Consider the following 26,954-nt stretch of genomic DNA (forward strand, 5'->3'; position numbering starts at 1 on the left):
CAAATCGCGCTATTCGAGCCTACAGAAGCTGTATCGCTTCACTTATTCTTCACCATGTTTGCGCCGCTTGGATTATTCAAGGACATCCCCTGTCCGCAGGGAAGAGAATGCACTCTTATGGCATGCATGTTCTCTCATCGCAACCTCACTTCAGCTTCAGTCTCTCAGGATGCGTCGTCGGAGAAAGAGAATGCGGAGCCACCCACTAAGAGAATCAAACTAGAGCCTCGTGCAGAAGCAAAGGAGACATCAAAGGATGACTTACCGCGAGTCGATAGCACGAAGAGCACACCCGTTAAAAAGCCCGCAGTGCCAGTTCCAAGAGTCGAGAGTACGCCACCTGTATCACGGCAGTCGGCCACCCCAACTACTACAGCAACAACGCCCACCAAGCGCGAGAGTACCCCCACCTCAGGGTCCAATCTCCCGCCCAGACAAGCTCCGAAGGAAACGTTGAACCCACGCATGCTTCAGAAGGCGCCTGCTACGTATAACGTACGGGTGGCTATTGTGAAGAAACTGCATGGTGCTCTATGCTCCCTCAACGATCAGTTCGTCAAGGACAAAACGCTTCAGGACAAGTGCCTGATTCTCACGCCGGATGAGCTCATTACGATGGCCCTTGATGAAGAGGAAAAGGTGGCAAGAGAAAGCCCGACTGTATACTCGAATGTGGTCAAGCTTCGCATTGTGAAACTGTCCAAGATGAGCAAAGACGACTGGGCGAAAGAGCTCAAAGACTACCTCAACAAGAAATACTATAAGATCAAGATCGGGGCGGCATCGAAAGAGCCGAAGCCTTTCAAGTCCAACTTGACTGTCGAGGAGGAGATTGCAGTTGCAAGCCACTTGATCACTCCGCTGCAAGGATTAGAAGAATTCGGCTACGTGACGAGAGCGCCAACAGCAGACGAAATCGAAACTGCAAAGAAAGGCGTTGCTGAAGCTAAAGGCTGGGAGAAATGCGAGCGATGCAACGCTCGGTTCCAAGTCTTCCCAGGACGCGCTGAGGACGGCTCCCTGACCACCGGAGGCACATGCACCCATCATCCGGGCAAAGCATTCTATCCTCCAAAAAAGAAGACGGACCATATCACTGGCACCACTAGGGAGGGGTACTTTACCTGCTGCAACCAGAAGCTAGGAGAATCCTCAGGCTGCACGACAGGCGCAACGCACGTTTTCAAAGTATCCGAAACAAAACGACTGGCCTCGATCCTCCAGTTCGAACAGACACCAGAGAATCTTCACCTCGATAATCCGACTCCAATATGCTTCGACTGTGAAATGGGCTACACAACTTTTGGCATGGAGCTCATCCGCCTCACAGCGGTTAGTTGGCCAGTAGGCGAGAAAGTCCTCGACGTCCTCGTCAGACCCCTAGGTGAAGTCCTAGACCTAAACTCTCGCTACTCCGGCGTCTTCCCTGAGCACTTCGCCAATGCTATTCCCTACGGAAGCCCCGTTGAACCCTCCACATCAGATTCGACCCAACACCGACTCGTCTCCTCCCCCGCCGAAGCCCGCTCCCTCCTCCTCAACCTCGTTACTCCAACAACGCCTTTGATCGGCCACGCAATCGATAATGACCTGAACGCCTGCCGCATCATCCACCCAACCGTGATCGACACTGCAATCCTCTATCCACACCCAGGTGGTGGACTACCGTGGCGGATGAGCCTGCGAACGCTTGCGAGGAAACATCTGGACCGCGAGATCCAGACCGGTGGGGCCAGTGGCAAGCAAGGTCATGATTCGGCTGAGGATGCGCTGGCTACGGGGGATTTGGTTAGGGTCAAGGCGGGGTTGGTATGGGGAAGGTTGAAGGAGAAGGGATGGGTTGTTATAGAGGGCAAGCTTGTGGCGCCAGACTCGAATGCGGCAGCTGGCCCGGTGCAGTTGAAGCTTGGGGAGGGGGCTGGGGTGAAGAGGACTAGGGAAGGCGAATGATGAGGCTTCATTAAGGGTCAAGGCTCTAAACCCGGTTGGCTGCTTTACAGTATCACATACAGCGGTATACGGACGAGCGGTATACATACAAGCAGTATACTCTGCATACTACAGGATTGAGTAAACACAAGTTGGTCTTGTTGGGTGTAGATTGGCTCCATATTCATCTCTACCATTCATAACGTCATGAGTAGCTGAAGTCCGTAAATCCAAGCAACGGTTCGAGCGCAACACCGGGTATAAGAGAAGAAACTCAGCTACCTTTTCAGGCTCGCTGATCCATCTCACAAATGTCCGCCGACCGCCGATAAACCACGACACCCCACAGAGTCCAATCCAACCCAGCCGAGCTGGACACACCGGCCCCGAACCCATCACCCCTTTTGTTTTGTTCCAGGCGGAGAACGCGACGCATCATCCAGCCAGCTCTCACTCATCAAATTTCTCTAGGAGTGAGAAATTTACTCCTCATCCTCATCGGCCTCCTCGGAAGCGACGTTGTAGAAGCGGAGCTCGTAGACACCCTTGGAGGTGGAGACAACGCGGAGCCAGTCACGGAGCTGCTGCTTCTTGAGGTACTTCTTGGTCCTGCACACGCAAAGCAATTAGCCCTGTCCGGCACTAACAACATATCATATATAGACGGTGAACGTACAGGTACTTAAGGTAGCGACCAGAGAAGGGGATGTGAGCGACAACCTCGACCTTGCCATCGCCAACCTGGGAGATGACGACCTTGTCGCCGAGGTTACCAACGCGGCCCTCAACCTTGATACGGTCGTGGAGGAACTTCTCGAAGGCGGAGACGTCGAAGATCTTGTCGTTGGCGGGCTGAGAAGCGTTGATGGTGAACTTCTGGGTGACCTTCTGGGCCTTACGGCCACGGGCGACCTAATCCGGCGATATCTATTAGCCTACTGTTCAATTGGCGATGGCGAGAGTCCCCTGTGTGCGAAGCCCTCTCTGCATCTTTCTTTCTATCTTGCGGCTCGACCGTAGGCATTTCGGCCGCGGCGAAGTGCGAAGAGAGCGAAAGCGAGAGAGTCCCATCGCAGCAACAGGGGGAACAGCAAAGCAGTTCAAGAATGGAGACGTGGACATACAGCGGGAGCCATTTCGAGTGACGAAGGGGGGTATGAAGAGATGAGGGTTGAAAAGTCGTGGTCGCAAAGAGGTGAGTATCCTGCGCCTTTTGTGGGTGTGAGGAGAAAAGTTCGATCGAGGAGCGGAGCTGACTTGACGATGCGTCGGTGCCGTGGTGGGTTCTCCAAATCCGGAAGTTAATTAGGGCATTGTTGCTAGGGCATGCACCTGCCGGAAAGCCATCACATGACGGCTCACTGGAAACAGCCAATAGGCAGCGTCGAAAATCGACACTAGTCGACTCGCTACGCACGCTCCACCTCTGCCGGGTATAAAAGCCTCTTCGCTCCCGCATCTTTTAGTCTTTTTTTCTTTTCTTTTCCAGCTCTCTTTGCCTTTTGGCTTAGATCAAGTGTAGTATCTGTTCTTTTCAGTTTAATCTCTGAAAGTGTTCTACTTGAACACAACATTGATTATTCTTATTTTTGGTCTCCGCAGCTGGGCCTCTGTGCTTGCGCATGTCCTGCTGCACAGTGTCATCGGGCTTACACTACCCCCGATTGACGCGAACACACCCTTTTCATCAATGGGTCGGCTTGCCGGTTGATTGGAGAAGAGATCTTGTGTTATTGGTGCTGGAAGATCTTGGTTTTCTGCGCTGTCTGTCCATCAACCATCGTAGGCGAAGTGTCTTCAGTTCATATTTCTTGTCCTGTTTTCAGTCGTAGATAGGTCCTTGGTCGTCTTCTACCCAGAACCTTCTGTCTCTTGCCTGATCGCTCCTATGTCCTTCGTCTGGTCTCATATTTTCCGCATTGCAAGCGACCTTTATGAGCCTCAACCTTTGCTCGCCAACCGCTCGTACAAAACTAACACTTGTCTTCATAGAAGTGGATTGGCGAACCCAGATCGGCTACGTGTGCAAACAATGCCTTACGTGCTTCCAATAATACATCCCCGGCTTCGCCTGATCGATCAAATGCCGTGGAACGCTGCACTTCCCAAAGGACAGCCTTCGACCTCTGATATTTGAGTACATGAAGACTTCAGAGTTTTCCCCGGTCATAATGCCTTCGGCCATGGTCGTTGTCCACGAAATCAAGGCAAATATCCCCGAGCGTGTTACCTTCTCATCGTCTAGGTGAGAACGAATCTCCCAAGCGTGTAGAGGCCAGCCACCAATCCAGACGCTCTCCAATTCGAGAACAGGCGATGACAGGGATGTATATAACCGGGGTCATGAAACGGAGAGAAAAGGCGTCTAACCAGGTTTGACTGCAGCCGGATGACGACTACAGCCCAGAGAGGGAGAAAGTTCTCTTGTTGAATATACTCATGAGGCAAGAAGATGCGCGTTGTGCACGTCGCCAACTAGGATATACCTTGTTGACTGAAACACATCCAACTCAACGTCGCATGGCAAATAAACATCCTCCACAGTCCAGAGAAGCTGGAGATTCTGGCCCGCGAGCCTTGACGTCAAACAGCTGTCGAACCGGCCACCATGCTAAAGCGCAAGGACGAGCGTCAGCCGTTCTGGAGCGCGCCCAAAGAACGAGGGATTCCTAGGCATGGACGGGAAGGCCCGGACTGGACGAACAATCCCTTCTTTGATGAGATAATTGCGTTGCGCTTCAGCTGAGGCTTCGGTTAAATTGAGTCACGTACGTGCCGGGTGACGAGCCACACAAGGAGGGCTGGCACTACGACTGACTGGATGTTTGGCAGCCAGTCGACTTCCTTTTGTCAATAGAATCCGAAACCTAGCCATCGAACTCCGCGTCATCGGGTAGTTCGGCGTAAGACGATGTTTTGATGTCCTCGTTGACGGCATTGCTGACGACGGTCGATAGCTTTCACCGTAATTGCGTTGATCTAGTGCCCTTCATGGTCAACAAATAGCTAAGTTGAAAACACGATTCTTCCAGGATGTTCCAACCCTTTAGCTTGGTCTTCTTTCAAGCTAACGATCAGATAGTACCTTGCCCTGATTCGAGAATCTAGATCGATCGTCGGATGTACATCCGAGTACCTTGACGAGCCCTTCATCATCCTTAAATCAGCTAGAAAGATCTGCCTTTTCTTTTTCTCCAAGCATCAGAATCACATCACATATCGCAGGGTTCCTCTGTTGAAGGTCGAACTTCAATTCTACAGAGTAGTTGTAAGAATGACGTGAAGCCTCAGCATTGGCCAAACAAACTCCACCATTTGGGAAACCACCGCAAACTCGAAACTTCGAAGCATCAAACAATCGACAGGTCAGATTTTAATCCTCAAAAGCAGGAATTTGGGATAATTTCCCCCTGCCATCGCCGCATATCTCAGCGTCAGTTCGAGGGACAGACACTCGTATCCGTGGACCACCCTCCGCCACCCCATACAACTCCCCCTCCCCCTTCTGACCTCACAAACCCACAATGACCGTACCATGATGCCTCAACCACGCTTCACAGAATCACGGCATCTCAACCCCTCGTCCATGACCCTGAATGACCTAGAGACGACATCATCATACCCGTGAACTAGACGCAGATCCTCCCTCGCAACGGCTATAAGTACCGCCTCGAACCTCGCCCATCAATCCACATCAAGCACATTTCTCCCAGCTACATAAACACAAACACAAACAACTACTTCCCAATCCTCAGACCCAACAAGCAACACCACCAAAACCACCAAAATGGCCCACAACACCAACCCCGGCAACTTCTCCAACCGCCCCCACGAGGAGGTCGAGAACATCGCCCGCAAGGGCGGCCAGTCTTCCCACAGCGGTGGCTTCGCTAGCATGGATACTGAGAAGCAGGTACGCACCGCACCTCAATCAAATACCCAACATCCCTAATCTCGATCTTGGTTAACGCGTCTCTTTAGCGCAACATCGCATCCCAGGGCGGCCACGCCTCCGGCGGTAGCTTCCAGCCTGGCGAGGAGCGTGCCCGTGAGGCCGGACGCAAGGGCGGCAAGGCCACCGGCCAGACCCACGAGCCTGAGGAGTAAGGGGAGGCGTCGTTGACTTCTCATGTGTCATGATCTGATATGATGAATGCGCGGAGCGCTATGTACTATAAGCAAGCTTGCTATGACTGTCCTTTCTGTACGATAACCGATAACTGTGGATCCATTGCAGAATACGAGCCATTGAATTGGATCACTCGAATCGCTCTACAGTGTTTCCTTTCGGGTCGAGTATTTCTTAACCAGGGACGTACTCCGTATCATTGCGGACATAACTATCTATCTATGCAAAACCTCAGCCGCATTGTCATTTATCAATGCAATCCCGACCGCGCGATATGTATCGGCCTCAACATAACTCGTAACATTAGCATCGAAGACGAAATCCCGCGGATCGTGCACATCGTACTGCGGCCAAGCCGGAATACTACTGTTCCTTCCGGTATAGTTACTCGGATCGAGGTCGTACACAAAGCTGACCCAAGTCGAGCTCATCAAGTCCGCAAGCTCAATGTAATTCTGGCCCTTGCCCTCGAACGGGAGAATATCCGGTCTATAGCCCACACCCTGCAGATTCTTGAACATGAACCCGATCTCCTTGTAATGGCCAACGCCGATCTCGGGCGGGACGCCAGCTGGAATGGCGTTGAATCTGTAGGCGTATGCGGGGATCCCATGCGCAGCCCACGTCTTCGCGGTTTGCCGTCTCGACGCGATGAAGTAGTAGTCACCCCAGAAGGAGGCGCTGCGGCGGAACTGGGCGCCGTAAGAGGGAGCGGGGCGTTGATTTCCTAGACTGGCGACAACGTTAACGGAGAGGTCGTCTGGGTATGCTTCTAAGATGGCGTCTTGGAATGAAGCCGGTAGAAAAGTGGAGAGGGTGGCTTTGAAATCTTCTGTCGTGTTGATGCCCGTGGGGCTCATGGATGCGCCTTCGTCGCTGTTTGCACCCGTGATGATGGGGACATTGACGAATTGGCCGTTTCGCAGTTGCTGGCTGCCGTACGTGCGGATGAAGTCGCCGTCGATTGTTGGGGAGAAGGAGCCACTGATGGTGTTGTATGTTGCGTTTAGGGTTAGGAATGGGACCTCTCGGAGACATTGGAGTCTGTCCCAGGAGTCGGAGCAGCCCACCTGGGATACGATGGCTTCGAAAGAGGCTTGAGAGCGCTGCGTGCCATTTTCGGCGCCGTAGAAGATCGGGTTGCCCGACTGCAGGATTGCTGCGCGGAAGAGCTTGTCGTCGCGGCCGCCGTAGGCAGTAAGCTATGCTCGTTAGTCGGGCATGACACTCATCTCCAAGATGGTGATCAGACTTACCTGAAAGCCAACGGAGGCGGCACCTGCAGACTCGCCAAATATAGTCACTTTCTTCGGGTCTCCGCCAAACGCAGCGATGTTCTCTTGCACCCAGTGCAGAGCGAGGCGCTGGTCCCTCAGGCCGAGGTTGGTGACCCCTTCCCCGACGACTTCGTTGGAGTGGAGGAAGCCCCAGACACTGAGGCGGTAGTTGATCGAGACACCGATTATGGGCTTGCCGATTCTGACAGACTGCTCGACGATAAAGGAGAGGTTATAGCGCTGGTCGCCACCGCCGCCGTTGCTGAACCCTCCGCCGTGGATCCAGAAAGCTACGGGGAGCTTCTCGTGGTCGTAACCAGCGGGTCGAACGACGTTCAGGTATAGGCAGTCTTCTGATTGCTCGTAAAACGTTTGGTCGAGCTGCGAGAGTCAGCATGAGTATGACGGCTTTTCTGCAGAACTTACGCCGTATCCGACGCAGAGGAGGGAGTAGTCTTTTGCATCTCTAGGACCCTCCCAGGTTGTGTTCAGAGACTGTGGGAGCCTAAATCGGAGGTCATCCACAGGAGGCTGCGCGAATGGGACACCCAAGAAGAAGTCCTGGTCATATTCCGTCGAGTGAACACCCTCGTATGTTCCGTTCTTGACGTGAGCTGTGGGTGGACTGATATTGCCCCGCCTGAATGGGGTAGCGGAAATCCCGAGTGACAGAGCAAGAACAGCGGTGATAAATGTCCACATCTTATCAAGCATGGCATGAATGCACAACGATGCTGGTTGCAGAGGAACGACCCATGAGGTTGGCTGGAGCCATTCTGTCCTATTTATACTGTTCGGCTCCCATAAGGTGTGAAGGATAGTCATTGCTCTTGGCTCGAATATCCCGAGGTCTTTCGACCCAGTACGAACAACAACAATCCTATTAACGGAGTCAATGCTTGCAGAAAGGCCTGGAATGAGGAGCCCCGCATCCCCAGAAACGGCCAGCTAGGGTAAATCCGGGGGAGTGGGCCGGCTGGAGCGCAGCCAGTCTCGGACATCGGACACGCACCCGATTGTAAATGGGGATAAACACGGCTGGAGGCATGGAGATTGTAGGATCAACTCTTGACTCCAACCAAGTTCTGCAAGGTATTTCAATTGCCGACCGGCGTTGTTCCCCGATGTCCGATGGCTGATATCACCCTAGCGTGCCGCCGGACTAGGTTCTCCAAATCGCACCATTTCAGATGGGATATAGCAATTGGAGTTTGAACTCCAAACACTTTCGGAAGCTTTCCTGGCCACACTCGGGATAAATTGAAACCCATTACGCCGTTCTTTTGCTGGCGACAGCAGTGTCGATCTCAAGTGGTTGCTCTGATACCAGGCTTCGTTTTGATGAAAGGAGCAACTCGTCGATAGGGCTGATATGTGGGAGGGAAAGCGAAGAATCGCTGTGCATCATTACCTAAAAAGCTCACTGTCAGAGATGACGGTCAACAAGTGTTTTCCTATGCCAGTATAATGCAGCGAACTAACCACAACATGCTTGTCACTAGCTTCATGAGCCTTCTCTCAATGCGCAGCCTGGCCCTGTCGGCACAACGGTGCTAGGAGCGCGTTACAAGGCTCTTCCTGGTATCTGAGGGGTCTCCGAGTTGACTGCGTTCTGATCACTGAGGGAGATAACGGTAATGAGGAAGTTCCAACCTTGCAAACGAATTCCCTCATCTTCCCACGTGACAGAAGTGATGTGAAGAAAGAGCAATTATAAAAAAATAACAAAGCAAATGGTATTCTCGCAATGCAAAGGTAAACCATCTAACGAAATCTAGCAGTTTAACGAGCCAGCTCATATAAACTACCAAGCTGTATGGCCTCCGTCCACAACAATGGTGCTCCCAGTCATGAAACTGCTCGCATCACTCATCAGCAGCAACGTAACACCTCGAAACTCCTCCGGCCTCGCCAACCTCTTCATCATATTCTCGCTTTCCCAAGTTACCCTTGTTTCCGGATCCTTCTCCATCACCATCTGTGCCATCGCCGTTTCGATATGCCCTGGGCACAGACTGTTCACACGGATACCGCCACGCCCATCCTCTCGGACTTCCGACCACTCCATCGCAAGGCTGCGACTCAGCTGGACGACTGCTGCCTTCGACGAGTTATAGATCGCCGACGCCATTCCCTTGTTTGCAATCAGACCGCTCATACTCGCCACGAGAAGGATCGAGCCGTGGCATTTCCGTGCCATCATCGCACGTGCTGCGGCGACAGAGCTTCGGAATACACCGGTGTAGTTTACGTGGATGAGGTTGTCGACGGTCTTTGGACTGTGGTCGAATGCGCACTCAACGTGGTTGATGCCTGCGGCTGCGATCAGTCCGTCAAGGCGGTTCCTCTTGCTTGCGATCTCTTCCATGACGGCTTCGGTATTGGCATCATCCGTGACGTCCATACGAAGGTAATGCAGGGCACCTCCAAAGTCAGGGTTCGCTCGCTTCTGCGCAGCGTGGAACTCGGCATCTGGTTCGGGGAGCCGGTCAAGACAATACACTGGTTTGGTTAGCACACTCCAGGATAACAAGATATGGTCAAAAACGTACCTTCCCCTCCGGCCTCAACCAATGCTTCCGCCATCGTTAAGCCCAGTCCTCGAGCGCCGCCGGTCACTGCGAAAACCTTCCCGGCCAAATTGAACTCGCGGAATCGCTCAGTACCGTTGTGATCGGGCAGTTTCTCCTTCATGCTTGCATGACCAGCCATCGTTCTGGCTGCGTAAACGACTGGCACCGGCGGTCGAATCAAACTCGATCTGAGCCATGGCGCCCTGGCCTGCTTTGGCATCGAAGTCCGAAACAAGGACACCCCAAGACGTCGCGACAGCATCTTCATTCAATCTCAAGACGAGCGGAGTCTAATTCTATGCATAGATCTCTTGCTTCTGAACGAACAGGTTCTTAAGGTTACAGTTATAGCCCGCTTGTCTGCCTGGGGAACTCGGAGTTTTAAAACCTTGTTGGATGCTGCAGCCTGCGTCCCTCTTGCGTCATCTTCAGCCCTCCCGGCTGGGCAGCGCCGACTTCCAGCCGGTAGCTATTCCAGCAAATGAAATCAGGCGGGCAACAATATCGTTGATGATAGTCAGTCGTTTCAAGGCAGGTGTGCCAAAATGCGGCCCATTCCGACTTCTACTACTGATGGCAGTTAAACGAACCAATATATCGGCCAGCTTGGATGGCCCTGGAGAACGTTCCACGCGTCCTTTAGGTACCCGATAAGGTTCTAGTTCTATCAGGTCGTCCGCAATCAACTCAATCGAACCGAATCCATGTCAATAGGAGATTGATCAATGAGCCGCTACGATCGGTCGATCGGGCTTCGTGGGCTTCCCAGGAACGTCCAACCCAGCCTGCCAACCCCAGAGACCGGGAGTTCTCGAACAATCTCTTCCCGTTTCGGGCCCCTCCGAGGTACCTTGATGTCAGCATGAGGTCCCAATCAGTCCGCTGCTTTAAGTTTGTACGGCATTCCTCTCTTACCGCAATGTGATGTCAGCAACCTTGACGTCAACCCCGGCCTTTTCTTACCCTGATCAACATAGGAAGGAATGAGCTAGACCTGGAACAGCATAGCTGCGATCCTACGACGATCATTACTGGAACTGGGCTTTCAGATTCTAGCCCTAAGCAGGAGCCTCGGATATAGAATCCGGCCACTACGAACGAGGATATAGATTGCCTACAGTGTTCGATAACACACGCAACCTCTTTGGAGGGCTCTAAATTCTTCTAGAAATATAGTGAGCATTCGGTCGCAATCTTCAACCCTAACTCAGCACGCCTCTGAAGACTTCAACTGTAATACTTGATGTCATGACTTCATAAACGATTCTTTCTTCTCTGACTCAGGGGCGGCCTCCTCAGCATCGCTTTCGGGGTCAGCCTCTCTACGAGGGGCCGCTCTCCCCTCGCAGAAATACTCGTACAACCGGACAATGGCCTTCCCCACAAGATATCCCACGACACAAGCAAGAGCCGATACTGTCAGCCCGGTGAAGCCAGGTTTGCCGAACCAACAAGAAAAGCGCTCAAGGGGTTCCCTCAATTTCCATGCACCATCCGCTGTTGCTTCAGATTGAGGGCAGTGGGAGGGCACGGCTTTTGTTCCTGTCCCTGTGCCCGCCTCACCGGTGTCTTGATTCTGTGAAACAGAGTAGGATTTCCAGTCGTTCATCCGCCACCAGCTCCATTTGCCCTCTTTGTCCTGGTACTGCACTTTGTGGATTTGGTGGTGATATACGCGGTGAATCGTCTCCTCGACCTGGACGACTGCGAGCTTCACGTTAGGCTCACGAACCAGGCCAATGGACACCAGCCTCTCAGTAGCCGCCCGACCCTGAGCGTCGAAAAGGCTCAGCGTCAAATGATGGATGTCGCCCTTACTGCCGACAGGACTTTGCTGATGTGACGATGGAATAGCTTTTGTGTCGAGTTCGTATGATACTGTGGCGGTTTTGCTCTCAAACTTGGGTACCGACTCCAAGTCCGCGTTCGAGATCCAATGCCGATTGGCCTGGAATTGCATGGGCAGGGAGGGAGGGAAGACGGTGGCGTTGTTGACGAGGAGAGAGTCATCGGTAAGCGCAAACGTTATTGTCTGCGAGGGCCATGATTGCGCTGTTAGTGGATTCCAGTGTCACGGAAAGCACAGGTAAGGTATCACAGCAACTCAAGACTCACTAGGAATGAGACAGCACGGCCACTGCTGCTACAGCCATTGCTTGCGAAGGCGCATTCTGTACAGGTGAGGTTGACCGTATGTGACTCGGCTGCCGAGAACCCTGGTAGAGAGTAGGGCTCGGTGCCTGGACTCTTATCCGCGGCCGTGAACGTGCTCAGAACGAGGGCAGATACTGGAAGAAGACGGAGCAACATGATAACGCTGTCGGTGCAGAAATGCGGCGAAATATGGAGCTCAGTACGAGAGTCTTGCAAGAAAGCGACATGGACTGACCGCTCCAGCATCGGGGACAATGCGATATATAGTGCGTCCTGAAGCCCGAACAGACAAAGAACCTATGGTGCCCTAGGTAGGCGAGCATAGTACGAACCTGTCCGCCCACGCTACACTGCTAGTACAATCCGAGCCATCAATCGAAGCAAACTCGCCTATCGTCGTACCAGCACTCGTACGATCTTCACGATGTTTGCGCTACGAATCTTGCTGAACTCTCTGCTGTCACCGCTAAGCCTCAACGCATCCCACAGGAAGGAACCAGGGTCGCACAACCAGCTGGTAGCGCTAACCACCACCCCGGATGATTTGGCTCAGATCCAGCCAGTCCCTTAACGATTCTGCCTAAGACCCTGCGCTATACGGCATAGATGACGCGGCCAGCTTGCGTCTGTTGTTGCTTGGCTGGTTCTCTGTCTCGGGGCGGATTCTGTCAGGGTCCGAAATCCGAATCCGCTGGGGTGAAAGTGAAACCACGAGTCCACGACAGGGCGCCCGTCTAGTGCAGATCCCGATCCCACGCTTACCTAGAAAGGACCCAGACTATTTTTGTCGTTGGTGACACGAACTAGTCTCTTTGACGGTTCTAGATCCTGGGATTCTGCGTCGGCATCATCCGCCAAATTATAAATACCCGGCTTGGTGCCGACGAGACGGTTGCCGACCTGGGGATGGGGTAAAACTTGGCTGGGGCTGTGCTTGGTGGATCATCGATGCCATAGGGCGTACACATACGCTTCACAAAATTGAGGTACTTGTGCCTGATGTTTGGGTTAGTGGCTTGAGAGATCACTCGCTTGTTATAGGTTTGCGTCCTCGAGGGAATCCTAGGTTACGGTACCGTATGTCTCCGGTTCAATTGTTGTGGCACGCTTCGGCGTAATCATGTCCAGGACATTTGAGTGGAATGGTATGCTTTGATCACCAGACCAAAATGGAGGCATCGCACCCGCAGTAAGCCCTAAGTTACGCCCACTCGACCCGGACGCCGAGGACCCTAGCAGGCCCTGACCCATCACGAGTCGCGTCGCATGCGGCCCACCAGCATGAAGAAGATGCCCTCTGTCGGGAGGAAGCGTTTGCAGACATCTCGCAGCCTCGCTAGAAGCCGCGCGGCTTTTCTTACGACTGAAAACTATTTTCTCGTTCCAGGGTCCCGCGGGGTCCGTTAATATGCGCAATGCTGGGACTGCTAAGTGGTCTGCTGGCGCTGCAGGTGGCTGGCAGAGGGAAATCCAAGACGTTCGACGCATAAAATGGCGCACCGGTACGTCATGCAATATATTGATGTTACATTGACTAGAAGGACTTCGAGTTTGAAGACATCTTCACCATCTTACTGGTCAAAATGGCACTCCAAGTCTTCGATGTTGACTGTTCTGGCAGGCTCCGAACGTCGCCTAAGAGGTTATCTCAGGACCGGCATCGTGTAGCCCATCCAGTGAGGCACGCACACTAGGCGAAAGTTTGTGAGCTGCGATCAATCGCTCGAGCTCCACACTGATTAGCAATAGCTGTATACGCGCCGCTTCCGGACAGGTGAGATTGACCATTACCTCAATCACAACAGCGCCGACCTCGTGGAGTCCTGCAACCTCGCGAGCTCCAGCAGTAGTCTATAAATATAGACATTTCTGTCCACATCCCTCAGAGCACTCGCAAACCATTCTCGACCCTGCTCGCCAACTTTCCTAGCCACCCTCTGTCCATTCTCAGTCGACGTGAGATACGACACCAACTCAGGAAGCTCCTCCATCCCTTGGCTAACGGGTACAAAATGCACCCACGGCACAAGACGATCATCATGCCACTCTCGAAGAAGCGCCTGCTTCAGCACCGCTGAGTTCGACGCAAGGAGCTTGTAAAACCTCCCGCTAATCCCGTTCCCGTCAGTGTCGAAAACGAGACGCGAACCCAGGGCGGCATCTTTATGAGCACGAGGTTTGAGCCGGAAGTACTGGCGTTGCGCGCGGCAGTACCACTTCTCGCACTGGGCGACTTTGGTGAACGCGACGTCGAAGAGTCTGCTGTTTAGGAAGGATGATCGAGCAAGACTGACTCCGCCATCTTCGTCTTCTGTGAGGTAAGAATGCTGACGTCGCTTGTCTAGATTCTGCGCTAAAGTGACGAATCGCTGCCGATGGAAGCGTGCCCACTGCTCATTCACGGCGTACCCGCCAGTCGTAGAGCCAGCCCAGTAGAGGTTATTCCGCTTCTTATCCCAGTCTACATCGTGATCTTTGCTGTACGTGAATTCGGGCTCGGTGTAGGCTGGACTAGGATAGAGTATGTCGCCCATTGTTGACAGGGAGCCTGTTGAGAGGATCGGCACTAGGCCTTCAAAGAGGCGGAGGCTTGTTGGGCTGAGGAGCAGCCCGTGCATGGTCTTGTAGTCCGGGTGCTGGCATAGATCTAGGGCTGTGCTGTGGTTTGTGATGAAAGGAAGAGTTGAGGGTTGCTCGGCTTTTATTTCTTGTCCCTCGTGCTGCTGAACTGCTTGATTTATTTGGGTGGAGCAGAATCGCGTAAGGACGTCCCAAACTGGTTGTTTGGAGAGATTGGTCAGGGTGAACTGTCCACTGACCCTCGTCGAAGAGTCTGAGTTCGGCGGAACGATAACCCTCGGCTCATCAAGATGGTTGACCAGGAACTTGATGTTGATATCCGGGAAAACACCTTGCAGATCTCCCAGAGCCGTATTAAAGAAGAGCTGGATACTCCTGTCGCGGGTGCGGTACGGATGTCTACATGAAGTCTGAGCCGTCGTTCCCGAGAACTCACAGAGCCACAGTTCGCTATGAGGCGCATTATACGCGCGGCCCATAGCGTCCATAACCTCTTGCCCACTAAGACGCCAAAGGGGCGAAATAGCGCTGTAGAGGATATTGAAGTCGTCGATGGTGGGTGATGCATGCGCCTTTGCGTACTGGAACCAGGCTTCGAAACCGGGTGGTGGCTGGATACCGTAGCGACGGACGTACTCGTGATGAGCGGCAGTGTAGGTCGTTGACTGATTCTTGAGTAATGTCTCGAAATTCGCGTTGGCGTTTCGCACGAGGGCTTCGATGGGATGATTTTTAGAGTGGATCAGTAAAGATTGTGCGGTCCTGATGTCCAGCATGTTGCTGACGAATGGAACGATAGGGACGAGTGAAAAGAACCAGAGCGCTGATTTAGCTTTTGGGTGCGATGGGATGATGTGGATGGTCTGGGCAAGGACAATGAGAGATCCGACGAGATGCAAGAAAGCCTGGGTATCGGAAGAATGTATAGATGGATCAATGGTGGCCACCATGCTGAAGATTCCCGCAGCACCGGCGGTGCGCCAGGAAGAATGCTGAGCCTGGGACCAGTGAGTGCCTTGTCGAAGAAAATATCGCTATAGACTGGACATACAGTTCGAGCCATAAAGTACCAAGTCCAAGCTTTCGTAACTCCTAGTGTCAGGATAGACCATATCCCGCTCTTGGGAAAACCAAATGCATAAGTCTGAGTGCCTATAATGATGGCCAACACAACCGTAACACGTGCTGAAAGAGGTCCAACCGTCTCTTCAACATCAAGCGAGCGAAAACTTCGAGAGCTCTGATGCGTAAGAGTCACGAAAACGATCAGAACGCCAACAAAAGGGATGGTTGAAAAGGCGTATAGTCGGGGGTCCCAATCCGATAAGACCCCTATAAGAAACAGTGCTACCGTAGTTGTGCCCCAAATTGTGTCGACAAAAGCAGAGAAAATCATTGGGTTGGCTCCTGATAAGGTGCGACGATCATAGCCAAGACACTTCTGGGCCACAAGAAGCAACGGCGTCAGGCCAAGCTGCTTGTCGTTAGCATGCATTCTGAACCCTTCATATAGGCAAAGGCCGCATACTCACCAAAAGTCCAACCATGCCGTACTCGGCTTTGAACCAAGAAAAGATGCCCAGGTTCAGAGCGACAACCCATAGAGCCAGCTTAGACACAGGCTGAGTCTGAGCTATCAGGTTGTTGGGAATGATTGTTTTAGAAGAGTTCCTAGCACCCGACCTTCGAGTCACGGTGAAGACAACTGGCAGCAGCATCCAGCCCAACAGGTCCGAACAGAATTCCAACTGCTGGGAATTGAAGAAGTCGGTCGTAACCAAGCATAGCAGGCCCGCTGCTATCACCCATATGGACTGGCCAGAGTCTTTTATCGGCGGTTCGAGCATCGATTTGTAGTCCCACTGGTAGTCGGCACTTCCGTGAGCGTGGTGGGACGGTTAAGCGTAAAAAAAGACAAGACGTAGCCAAAACTAGATACTTTAGATAGATGTCAAATCAGCGGTATGATAATCCATAAAATCAATGATGATATCGAAGCGTAAATACTCGTTGCTGCTTGATTGTGCTCAGACAACGACCAGGCTGTCAACAAATGTTAGAAGTGGATGTTCACCTGGACAGGCAGTGGGAAGCTCCTTCCGAATGCAGAGCTAGGTGACGGTTTCGGGCGTATGACGGGTATTTGTGTGAAGGTGCCCTGGGCCAAGTCTAAGCTAGTGCTGGATATTGCTCGTGAGTCAAAAGGAACTGGAAGTACTCGCTAAGATGTGACCTCTGTTTGGCCCAAGCCACGATGGCAATGAATCTTACCTACCGTACTGCGCCCCGAAAAAGCAAAGAAAAAAGGCAAAAAAAAAGTTGTCTACTGACTCCCCGTACGGGTCCTGTAGGACTTGGGTATATCCGTCAGTACAGAAAAGCTCATTCTCGGTTAATCCTTGTAACGCTTATCCAAAGGGATTTAATTCTATCTGATGTATGATTCTAACGCGAGGCCTATAATCTAGTTCTATACATGTGCCCAGCCATTGGAAATAAGGACTTGCATCTCGTTGATCAAACAGAACTCGCCCACTTCATGGCGGTTTTGAGAACGCCCTTTCCAAAGTGCGACTCTTCGATTAACCACGAAATCTTGGAAAAATGTAGTGCTAACCCAACGCCGGAGTCTATTCTTCCAAATGCCCAACACCATAAATTGTGGAGATAGCCAGGAAGGATGAACGGCTGCGTATGCAGCGCCAGTGTACCCAACACGGACACGAGGGTTTAAGTAAACGCCATGTATACGAGAAAGAGGATTATCCGCATGAATCAAGCAGCATTCGGAAGCTTCGAGGTGGAATTGCGCCAGGGAGTCGGGGATTCCACGGAATCGGAGGGGTGAGGACGATAGAAAGGGCTCGGCGGGCATGGCCACTTGTTGGAAAAGGCCACTATTAGTGAAACGGACAGAAACGAGGATGAGAAGCGAGAGATCATGGGAAGGATATGCTGGTGAACTCACCAATGCCATTCCAGCAGCTCTTCACGGGGACAGGGGACATGCTACGCAGCGCATTCCGAGACCTTGCGGAGCGGAAATAGGGCCATGTTTGCATGAGATGCGCGTCACCTTCGGAATCCCGCAAGGCAAAGGTATCGTAGAAAGCCGGCGGTCTCATAAAATCCAGCGAGCATGCAGCCGCATACTCCCCATCATTCGTATTGAGTAAATCAATCACATCGTCCACCTATAGGACGGTACCGATACATGAGCACCTACTCATCACAGAAGGAAGCCTAGGAAGGTGGTCAAACCTACAGTAAAGACCACGTCCCCTAGGAAGAGAACCTTGTCAAACAAGATGCCCTGACGTCTAAGATCCTCCAGGGGCCGCAGCGTCAAGTTGCGCAGGCGCGCCAGGTAGGGTATACGCCTGAGCTCTGTCTTGCCACGGGGTGTGTCAATCCAGCCTTCGCTTGAAGGAACCGCTGTAATCTCATCTCGGTGCGTTGTGGTAGATAGGGTGATATTCCGTCGAACCCCAAGCCTATCAAGCTCAAAATCCAGCTCGCGGAGCGCGCCTTTCGAGTCGTCCCAGCTTCCGCTCTCATAGACGCTGACGAATACATTATTGGGGCCCCAGTGCTGGACCAGTCTAATGACAGCGTCATTCCAGTGGCTTCGGAGGATGGCTTCGTTGTTCCAATGTATACTCGTGATGAAAATTCGCTCGGATTGGAGTGGCCGAGGTCTGACGGTGGCGGCTGTTGAGATTCGATGATGAGAGACATATTGATGGAAGCCATCCAGGATAGCCCAGAAGATCACACACAACAAAGCCTGTAGGGAAAAGGGACGCCGTCGAGAACGACGGAGAGAAGCCATTGCTTTGTTGTTGAGGAGATGCCTGAAGCTCCCAAGATCACAGACCAAGGTTGGCATAATAATTTAGAGTCCATTCCAGCTATTACCTTAGAGCCTCGCTGAGTGCAGCATAGACCACCTAGGTAACAGCTATCCGACCCCCCTTTCCACCTGAATATGGCATTGGATACCCATTTGGTATGCGGTCCAAATGATCCAGGCCTCGAGGCCCGAGATCCCAATAACCGCCATGTTTCGTACTGTATAGTAAACGCGAATCGGAAGCCCAGACCAACAGAACTGGTCAAACGAGCAAGCTGACTCGGGAAAGAGGTGGCATCGCGTCAAATTCGGGGACAGAACGTGCAGCTGAGCGTGACTCTGTGACTGACCAGCACGCATAGAACCCGAGGCGCAGATCCTCCAGGCGCAATTCTCATTCTCACGCTCCCATTGGTCATATGGAAGCGTTCGGGCTCATCCGAGTCCCGTTTGATCGGCGCTTCCCTTTGTTCAAGTTCCTTCCTGGGGGCTCCTTGGCTCTTGGCTGTTGGCAGATGCTGCGCCTTGGGCTGAACTCCCAATTTTGTCGCTACTCCGTAGCTACCCCTTTCCAAGAGAAATCGGTTGTCCTCATATGCCGATCTCTGGATATTTCAGACGCCTGCTTGACAAGCCCCCCACCGATTCGGTTGATACCGAGGGTCAGGTGCCTTCAGATAGGCTAGGGTATCATCGCACTGTGTCCATTCCATCGCACTATGTTGGGTTAATGCAGAGCAGAGCACGTTTCTGGGGCAGAGGAAACTGTAGCCAGTGAGTTGGGTGACCGGGGAAGTAGGTGATCGGATTCGCAGAATGCGTATATTCCATCTTTTGAAGTTCATTGATGCGTTGGAAGGCCGTGGAGAAGAGGTAACGATTCTCTCTCTGGGGCGACGTCTTGTAGATTGGAAGATGGCCGGAGTTGCCTACGGATTTACCTTCGATATCAAGTAGGTACCGTTTGCGTCACGGGATCATTCTCCTCCGCCTGTACTTCGTCGACAATCATGCCTTCCAGATCTATACAACTTTAAGTTCTATCTTACTTCACGTATAGATCCGGTGAAGCAATTTGTTCCTCGTTGGTTACCGTAGGTGTGCCAAAGCCTCGTTCATTTTATCAAGATTCCCAGCCCCTTCCAAACACTGGCATCGCTAGGTAAACACAATCTACGGTACAACCCTTGCAGCCACCTCCATCTCTCAGCAGCTGAATCCGTTGGACCTTATCATGATGCCTCCGAAGTTATCTTCCAAAGCTATAACCTCTCTAGGTAACCCTCCGCCAACTCTTCCATCTCCACGCCCTTTCCATTCACCCAACGTGACCACCAACACAGCCCGCCATGCTCGAATCCGCAGTTCATGCTCCAATCAACCTGCACCATTACACTGGAGCCGCAAGACATACTTCATCTCGCCACAAAAGTATCTGCGAGCATCATGCGGAATCATGCGTATCCCGACCGGAATAGACTGACTGCGTTGTTGGCGGCTGATGCGATCTTGAGGGTGAATGGCTGTTGGCTTACAACTCACCCGTTTTTGCGAAAGAGGATAGGAATTTCGGTCCTGGATAGATTGCGCGAGAGTCTGAGCTGGCGAGTGCGCTTGTCAGTGTTGTTACGAGGGAATTTGGTGTTGGATCAGCCCAGTGAGTACTGTCAGGGCGTGGCAAAGAGCGTTGACGATGCTTTTAGGTTCATTATCATCAGGCGCCACTTCGAGATGAACACAGTATAGCTGCTGCGCAGTGAGGACCACTTGTTTCTTGATTGATATTGTCGGCTCCGTCAAGCAAATTCCCACTAGGGAGCGACTCACTGGCGAGAAGAGTGTTATATGCGTGTCACATCGACGATATACTCCGAACGCCCCTCTGGAGTTTAGAGCACGAAAAGAACAATCGCACGCAGCACCTCCCGGTAAGCTGAGCCCGCAATTACAGAGCACCATGTTCTTGGGAGGTTCAAGCCTTACCCCAGAATCGAGGGAGGTCAGACGAGCTAGGGCTCCTCCGATAGGGCAGCCCCCGCAGCGACCCAAAAGAGACGACGTAAGCTTACAATATCATGGGTCTACCCCGGATACGCAGCGCATCTATCGAATCAAGCTCATTCGCACTGCAGTCGTTAGTCATTGTGCAACCCAAGCTCTCCAGCCGATGCCGAAGAGCCGGTTTGCGCAGTACACTTGCTACAGGATAAAATGCTTACCTTCCCATGGAAGATTTATCAGTATCTCCCACACTCAAGATCTAAACCAAGCTCAAACCAAACACAGAAACAAAAAGCCAACATGAAAACAATCCTCATAACCGAATTCGGGGACCCCTCTGTCCTAAAGCTAACAGAACTCCCAACTCCAAGCCCCGAGCCTGGACAAGTCCTGATAAAAATCGCAGCCTTCGGCCTAAACCACGCAGAGATGCACATGCGCAAAGGCGAATGGGCCGAATGGATGCCGGTCAGCGGAATTGAATGCGTGGGCACAGTCGCATCCTGCCCGTCCGGCGAATTTGAGCTAGGAACCCGCGTCGCGAGTTTAATGGGTGGCCTGGGCCGGACAATCAACGGCTCGTACGCTGAGTATACAGTCGCCAACGCCTCGAACGTTGTACCCCTTGGCCCAGCCGCAGAGAGCTTATCTTGGGCACAGCTCGCCGCTATTCCGGAGTCGTACGCCACGGCCTGGACGTGCCTGTTCCGGAATTTGGAACTCAAGGCCGGCCAGAGATTGCTAATCCGCGGAGGGACATCGGCGTTCGGCCGCGCCGCAATTAATCTTGCCGTCAATGCGGGTGCGCATGTTACTGCGACGACGCGGAACGAGAGCCGCATAGACGCCCTAAGAGCCCTCGGCGTGGAGAATGTTGAGATCGAGCACCCTATCCTCTCAGAGCACCTCAGCAAGACAGAGAGCAAATTCGACGCCGTCCTCGAGCTCATCGGTAACAGCACAATCGTCGACTCATTGAAACTCGTGCGTCGCGGTGGCCGCGTCTGCCTAGCTGGTTTTCTGGGCGGCCTTGCGCCGGTTCCTGACTTCAATCCGCTGCTGCAGATGGCGAGCGGCGTCTATTTCAGCTTCTTTGGATCATTCGTGTTTGGCACAGAAGAGTTTCCGCTCAGTGATGTGCCGCTGCAGGATATTGTTACGATGATTGCGGAAGGCAAGTTCAAGGCAGAGCCTGCTCGGATCTTCAAGTTCGGAGAGAGTGATATTCGTGAGGCGCATGCGTTGATGGAGCGGAATCAGGCGGGTGGGAAGATGGTTGTTGTTGTTGAAGAGTAAACAGAGAAGTTGATTGCCGTCCTACACTGTCAGAGGCGGATGGATGCATCAGATGCTCAGAGATGGAGCCTCAAGTTATGCCATTAGTGACTTTGGGTATGAGTTAGGGTTAGGATTGTTACTTTCAGTATCCCGTCTAGTTACCGCTGATAATTACTGTCAATGTTATCAACGCTCTCCGTTATCGCTCTAGGAAGGCAGATAACGCAGACAACAACACAGACCATGTGCCATGGACCCTACGCATCCTCTAGCCCTAATCAACCCTCGGAAGTCCCCCATTCACTAGCCCCATGCAATGTGGATCCCTTGAATTGAATGTGGTCATTCTTCTTACCTATTTTATTGGCTATCGGCAGATCATCGACTGAAGACTGCCGAGGCGACATCCAGCATGCATTCTTCATGCAGCAAATTCAAGTTGGGATGTGGTATCATGTATGTTTCATTCAGTGACTTTTATATCATCATTATCCCCGCTAGGTTGAACTCGCAGGAAATCTCATCTCGGTAACTAAGACTATATACAACTAATTCGTTCATATACCCATAACCATGCCATGTTAAATGCTCCCGTAAACGTTAACGACCGTAAAACAAACCCAAATGCAAAATAAAGAAAAGCAGATTACAGCTGACCAGGCCAGATGTCGTCAGCGATCGCACGAACAAGCTCGAGCTTCTTGATCATGCCATCGCGGTCAATGGCGTTACCCTCGCGGTGGGAAGCGAAGCCGCACTGCGGGCTGACACCGAGCTGGTCGAGCGCTTGCTCGACGGTGATGCCGTTGCCCTCGGCAATGAACTTGGCGGCGTCGTAGACGCGCTGCTTCATCTCCTCCTTGTCCTCGAGCTCGGGGAACTTGGAGGTGACGACACCGAGAATGACGGCCTTGTGGCGGGGGACCTCCTTAAGGGGCTCGAAGCCGCCGGCGCGGGGGGTGTCGTACTCGAGGTAGTAGGTGTCGACGTTGAGCTCCTTGAAGAGCTTGGTGGCGATGCGGTCGTAGCCGCCCTCGGAGAAGTGGCGCGAGCCGACGAAGTTGCCGCGGCAGAGGTGGACGCCGATGTGGAAGTCCTGGGGGCGGGTCGCGAGGCAGTCGTTGTACAGCTTGATGTACTTCTCGAAGGTCTCGTCGGCGGTGAGGGTGTTCAGAGGGTCCTCCTTCCAGCCCTGGAGCATCTTCTCGGAGCAGAAGTCTGCGGGCTTGTTAGTTTTGGATGGGCGGGATTCAATGGGTGAGAGACGTACAAACAAGGTTAGGGTCGTCGAACTGAACGTTGCGGCAGCCGGCGTCGTACAGGACCTTCAGCTCGTCCTGGTAGGCCTTGGCAATGTCGGCAAAGTACTCATCGACGTTGGCGTAGACGTCCTTGGGGTAGGCGTAGCCCTCACGGTAGCGGAGGTGGTACCAGTTGGGGGCGGCGAGGGTGAGCTTCAGGTTCTTGACCTCCTCGGGAGCGACAAGCGAGGCGAGGTACTTGAACTGGTCAACGTATGTGGAGCCGACGTGCTTGATCTTGCCGGTACAGAAGACGCTCTCGCCGGGCTTGTGGCCGGCCTCGAGGAAGGCGGCGACGTCGGGGGCGTAGGGACGGAAGACCTCGGGGTTGGGCTCAGCGACCTCTTCAAAGCCGTCAAGGCCGGGGAAGAAGGAGCCCCAGAACACTGTTGTCCGCAAGGTTCTCATTAGTCACGGCACTATAAAGCGGGCGAAGAGCGGGGTTGGGTTTCTTTTTCTTCAACTTACTGTGTCGGCAGTACTCGCCGTCAGAGGCGGCAGGGTAGCGGAGCTTCTTCTGGAGCTCAACAACATCCTTGATGTCCTTCTTCTCGACAGCCTCGAGTTGTTCCTGGGTGGCTTGACCCTTCTCGTAGGCGGTCTTGACGTCGAGGAGCTCGTTGGTACGGAGCAGGGAGCCGAGGTGCTCGACGCGGAAAGGGGGGCAGCGGTGGAGAGACATGGTGAAGTTCTGTATGTCAAAACGTTTCTGTCAGAGATTGATTCTGTTGATCTTGAAGTGCAGCTGGAGGACTCACCAGATGGATGTGATGGTGGAAGAGGGAAGAGGAGAATCAAAAGAAAGACCAGGGAGGAGAAGAGTGAGGGGCAAGAATTAGTCGAGCCATGATGGAGCACGCCGAAACCGCAAGCGAGTCTTCTCGAGTCTCCAGCTGAGAGTGCGGTTCACCTCCCGTAGGGATGTTAAAATGTCGTCACAAAACGGACTGTGACCGACACAGCGAAATGTCCATGTTTTTTATGACGGTCAGAGACGACATACACGTGACTAAAAGTGGGTCAATACTAACCAATAATCAGGCGCCCTGCCCAGCTAATAGGCTTCCAGATTGGGACTAGCGCTCTTTTATGCTACGGGAGCTAGACCCTTTAAGGTATGCCAAGCGCCAATCTGTCAGTCTTGTTTCGCTGTGACCGTCACACTGGTCATTTAGGTGGTCACAGACGGTCAGACATATGTCGGACCGCACCCCTAACCTCCCGAGTCCCGTCGAGTTCGAGCCTGCGCTGGATGGAACCAAATCCAGCAATGCCCCACTGCTGCCTCTCTCTCCACATTCAGTATAGACGGGGGGAAGTTCTATTGGAATAGATGCCAGGATCGTCTTGGCCGGCTTGAGAGTGGCAGGCTCGTATTGAGGATCCCATGATGTCAGTCTCTCTGCGTTATCAGGAGAATTGAGACCGTTGATGGTAAGTTGAGGTTGGAAATGCAGTCGGAGCTGCAGTCGAGGAAAAAGATGCAGAATGTGGGGCTCTGCGGAATTGCGGGACAATAGCTTAACGCAGCCTCACATTCCTCGACCATTATAAATGGAGAATCGGGATGTAGATATGGCGTATAGAGCTGATGCATGAAGTGCATAAAGGATCTGTTGTCTATCAATTTGGAAGGGTCTTTTTTGGATTATTCCCCATGAAAAACACATCATGTAAACAAATGCCAAGCTCATTTCCCCGCTTGGGGGATTTCCGATGGCAGAGTATAGAACCGTAAGGTCTCCGTACTTTGTATAAATGTAGCTCAAGTTTCTTGAGTATATTTATCTTGATCGCGTACTTAGGTAGACCTCCCGTTATATCCTAGAGACAATAAGTGGAAGATTAATTCTAAGGCGAAACGGTCAACCCTGCTGCTACCGAGGTCCGAAGATATATATCGCGGTTCTGGATGCCATGTCGGACTATAGTTCGGTTAGATACTGATCTGTTGAATGCTGAAAATGAGCTAGTTTACATGAAGGAAAGTAAGGATAAAGGTATGTATACGGTCGATTCCATCTATTGACGCTCTTTTCTACCTACAAGACACGAAAACGAGCCAAGCAAAGACGAAAGCGAAGGATTAAAGGGGTATTAACGAAACCCAGAGAACAGTGGGATATCACAAGAATAAAAGGTGACAAACATGAGCGAAAGTAAATGCATGCAAAACATAGAAAAGATTCCAAGGCTGCGTCTTCTGTCATCAAAACGGACATTCAACAAATGGACGGTAATGGTATAGATCGATGAGACAAGTATGGTAGGAGAAAAGGGCATTGTTGTACATGAGGGCCGTGACAGTGACAATCACACCCTCGGATTAGGCGAAGGCACGGATCGCGGTGGTTTATTTTTGGGGTTGTTGGACTTTGACGTTGTTTGAGAGCCAAGCCTGATGCTGTTAGACGGGTCAAGCTAAGCAGGCCGAGCCGGGAACTTACCAGTCCTTCGAAGATACCAGTACCCTCAGTAGCAACGCTGGGCGCAACGTACCACACCTTATCCTTTAGACTGTGCAGTTTAAGCGCGCTGATGATCTCGTCCGGGCTCAAGTCTGCGATGCGTTAGTGACGGAGCTCTCTGATTGTAACTGGGGTGACGTACGTCCTGGGACATCCTGTTTGTTCGCGAACACGAGTAGGAGGGCGTCTTTCATTTCGCGGTCGTTGATGATCTTGTGAAGTTCTGAGCGGGCCTCCTCCAGTCGAGACGTGTCGCTAGAGTCCACCACGAAAATCAAACCTTGGGTTCCTGTAGTCGCGGTTAGCCAGCATAACGATGTGCAGTCGGGCGAGCCGTACCGGAGTAGTAGTGTCTCCAGAGAGGTCGTATCTTGTCCTGACCACCCACATCCCACACGTTGAATTTCACATTTTTATAGGTGACGCTCTCGACGTTGAATCCGACCGTGGGAATTGTGGTGACGTCCTGGTTGGTGAGTTTGAGTTTGTATAGAATCGCTGTCCGAGTCAGTAAACACCCTCGCTGAGTTCGAGTAAACATGGCCGCAACGTACTCGTCTTTCCAGCAGCATCGAGACCCAACATGAGAATCCGCATCTCCTTCGTCCCAAAAATCTTGCCCATAATCTTCGACACTGAGCCACCCATCTTAACGGATATTACGCGACTGCGGGGGAGAACGTAGACGGGTGATTAGGGGGTTGAGGGTGTGGATTGCGATTGAATTATTGTAGGGACGGGAACGAGAAAGTGATCGAGCGGAGCGTAGGCAAGGAGAGAAGGGCCGCGAAATAAATCCGAAGCAAGGGGGGCTATTTAATCGAGTCCAAATCAGTGAACGTGTTCCTTGTCATTTTATGCGCAGGGTGCAGGGGACCACGGGGTGGGCCATAGCAGCAGCTGGGATAAACTCACTACTTGGCTTCAGGAGGGAGCGCACTCTAGACAAAGCGTTGATAGCGCAACGGCGAAGCTCGATGAGGCGGCAAGGGGAAGACAAACTCCGCGACAGAGATGTTAATTGAAGATGTCCTGTCGATTGAAGATGGCCGACATCGAATAAATTCGGGGTTGAGCTAGATCCACACTCCTGGTCGCTGTCGAGTGTCTTCAAGGTCAACTCCGTAAAAGGGGCTGGCGATGCTGACTCAGCGCCCCCACGAGCAGCCAAGAGTTGGTCTGTTTCATCTCCGCATGTCATGCTTCACCTTCAGGCTTCGTCGTCGGCTGCTGCTCGCTTCAGGGCATCCATTGATTTCACGATTTGCCAATTTCATCAATTGGTTTCCCCTCCATAGGGATCAATACATATCATGCGCTAATGTTCTTTGGCTGCGCTAATCGCCAAGCCCAAGCTTCCACAGGCTTGCGCACTATACCAGTGCTTGGCCCGATCTGCAAACCGTCATCC

The 26,954-nt window shown here is 52.5% G+C and overlaps 11 protein-coding genes across 11 annotated transcripts; 3 read left to right on the forward strand and 8 right to left on the reverse strand.

Annotated features, from left to right (window-relative positions):
- Positions 1 to 54: 54 nt before the first annotated feature.
- rex3 (putative RNA exonuclease Rex3) lies at positions 55 to 1,950 on the forward strand (the record flags this gene model as incomplete). Its single annotated transcript, XM_026745119.1, has 1 exon — positions 55 to 1,950. The coding sequence occupies one exon, from the start codon at positions 55 to 57 to the stop codon at positions 1,948 to 1,950; it is 1,896 nt and encodes a 631-aa protein (XP_026605985.1).
- A 461-nt stretch (positions 1,951 to 2,411) lies between these two features.
- DSM5745_03104 (60S ribosomal protein eL22) lies at positions 2,412 to 3,065 on the reverse strand (the record flags this gene model as incomplete). Its single annotated transcript, XM_026745120.1, has 3 exons — positions 2,412 to 2,538; positions 2,606 to 2,841; positions 3,054 to 3,065. 3 exons carry the CDS (start codon positions 3,063 to 3,065, stop codon positions 2,412 to 2,414), a joined length of 375 nt encoding a protein of 124 aa, XP_026605986.1.
- A 2,651-nt stretch (positions 3,066 to 5,716) lies between these two features.
- On the forward strand, positions 5,717 to 6,036 carry DSM5745_03105 (general stress protein; the record flags this gene model as incomplete). Its single annotated transcript, XM_026745121.1, has 2 exons — positions 5,717 to 5,842; positions 5,911 to 6,036. The coding sequence occupies 2 exons, from the start codon at positions 5,717 to 5,719 to the stop codon at positions 6,034 to 6,036; spliced, it is 252 nt and encodes an 83-aa protein (XP_026605987.1).
- Positions 6,037 to 6,273: 237 nt separating this feature from the next.
- On the reverse strand, positions 6,274 to 8,049 carry DSM5745_03106 (Carboxylic ester hydrolase; the record flags this gene model as incomplete). The annotated part of the gene is made up of 3 exons (XM_026745122.1): positions 6,274 to 7,260; positions 7,315 to 7,716; positions 7,762 to 8,049. 3 exons carry the CDS (start codon positions 8,047 to 8,049, stop codon positions 6,274 to 6,276), a joined length of 1,677 nt encoding a protein of 558 aa, XP_026605988.1.
- Positions 8,050 to 9,139: 1,090 nt separating this feature from the next.
- Positions 9,140 to 10,047, reverse strand: DSM5745_03107 (uncharacterized protein; the record flags this gene model as incomplete). Its single annotated transcript, XM_026745123.1, has 2 exons — positions 9,140 to 9,837; positions 9,888 to 10,047. 2 exons carry the CDS (start codon positions 10,045 to 10,047, stop codon positions 9,140 to 9,142), a joined length of 858 nt encoding a protein of 285 aa, XP_026605989.1.
- A 1,107-nt stretch (positions 10,048 to 11,154) lies between these two features.
- DSM5745_03108 (uncharacterized protein) lies at positions 11,155 to 12,218 on the reverse strand (the record flags this gene model as incomplete). Its single annotated transcript, XM_026745124.1, has 2 exons — positions 11,155 to 11,940; positions 12,024 to 12,218. The coding sequence occupies 2 exons, from the start codon at positions 12,216 to 12,218 to the stop codon at positions 11,155 to 11,157; spliced, it is 981 nt and encodes a 326-aa protein (XP_026605990.1).
- Positions 12,219 to 13,858: 1,640 nt separating this feature from the next.
- Positions 13,859 to 16,451, reverse strand: DSM5745_03109 (glycosyltransferase family 90 protein; the record flags this gene model as incomplete). Its single annotated transcript, XM_026745125.1, has 4 exons — positions 13,859 to 15,640; positions 15,694 to 16,116; positions 16,175 to 16,275; positions 16,349 to 16,451. 4 exons carry the CDS (start codon positions 16,449 to 16,451, stop codon positions 13,859 to 13,861), a joined length of 2,409 nt encoding a protein of 802 aa, XP_026605991.1.
- Positions 16,452 to 17,112: 661 nt separating this feature from the next.
- DSM5745_03110 (glycosyltransferase family 69 protein) lies at positions 17,113 to 18,474 on the reverse strand (the record flags this gene model as incomplete). Its single annotated transcript, XM_026745126.1, has 3 exons — positions 17,113 to 17,522; positions 17,611 to 17,836; positions 17,908 to 18,474. The coding sequence occupies 3 exons, from the start codon at positions 18,472 to 18,474 to the stop codon at positions 17,113 to 17,115; spliced, it is 1,203 nt and encodes a 400-aa protein (XP_026605992.1).
- A 2,322-nt stretch (positions 18,475 to 20,796) lies between these two features.
- DSM5745_03111 (uncharacterized protein) lies at positions 20,797 to 21,792 on the forward strand (the record flags this gene model as incomplete). Its single annotated transcript, XM_026745127.1, has 1 exon — positions 20,797 to 21,792. One exon carries the CDS (start codon positions 20,797 to 20,799, stop codon positions 21,790 to 21,792), a length of 996 nt encoding a protein of 331 aa, XP_026605993.1.
- A 628-nt stretch (positions 21,793 to 22,420) lies between these two features.
- Positions 22,421 to 23,757, reverse strand: DSM5745_03112 (cobalamin-independent methionine synthase II family protein; the record flags this gene model as incomplete). Its single annotated transcript, XM_026745128.1, has 3 exons — positions 22,421 to 22,992; positions 23,045 to 23,461; positions 23,544 to 23,757. The coding sequence occupies 3 exons, from the start codon at positions 23,755 to 23,757 to the stop codon at positions 22,421 to 22,423; spliced, it is 1,203 nt and encodes a 400-aa protein (XP_026605994.1).
- A 1,671-nt stretch (positions 23,758 to 25,428) lies between these two features.
- Positions 25,429 to 26,191, reverse strand: DSM5745_03113 (ADP-ribosylation factor family protein; the record flags this gene model as incomplete). The annotated part of the gene is made up of 5 exons (XM_026745129.1): positions 25,429 to 25,473; positions 25,523 to 25,635; positions 25,686 to 25,832; positions 25,883 to 26,041; positions 26,098 to 26,191. The coding sequence occupies 5 exons, from the start codon at positions 26,189 to 26,191 to the stop codon at positions 25,429 to 25,431; spliced, it is 558 nt and encodes a 185-aa protein (XP_026605995.1).
- Positions 26,192 to 26,954: the final 763 nt, after the last annotated feature.

The sequence above is a fragment of the Aspergillus mulundensis genome (genome assembly GCF_003369625.1).
Source record: "Aspergillus mulundensis strain DSM 5745 chromosome Unknown scaffold_2, whole genome shotgun sequence".
NCBI lineage: Eukaryota > Fungi > Ascomycota > Eurotiomycetes > Eurotiales > Aspergillaceae > Aspergillus > Aspergillus mulundensis.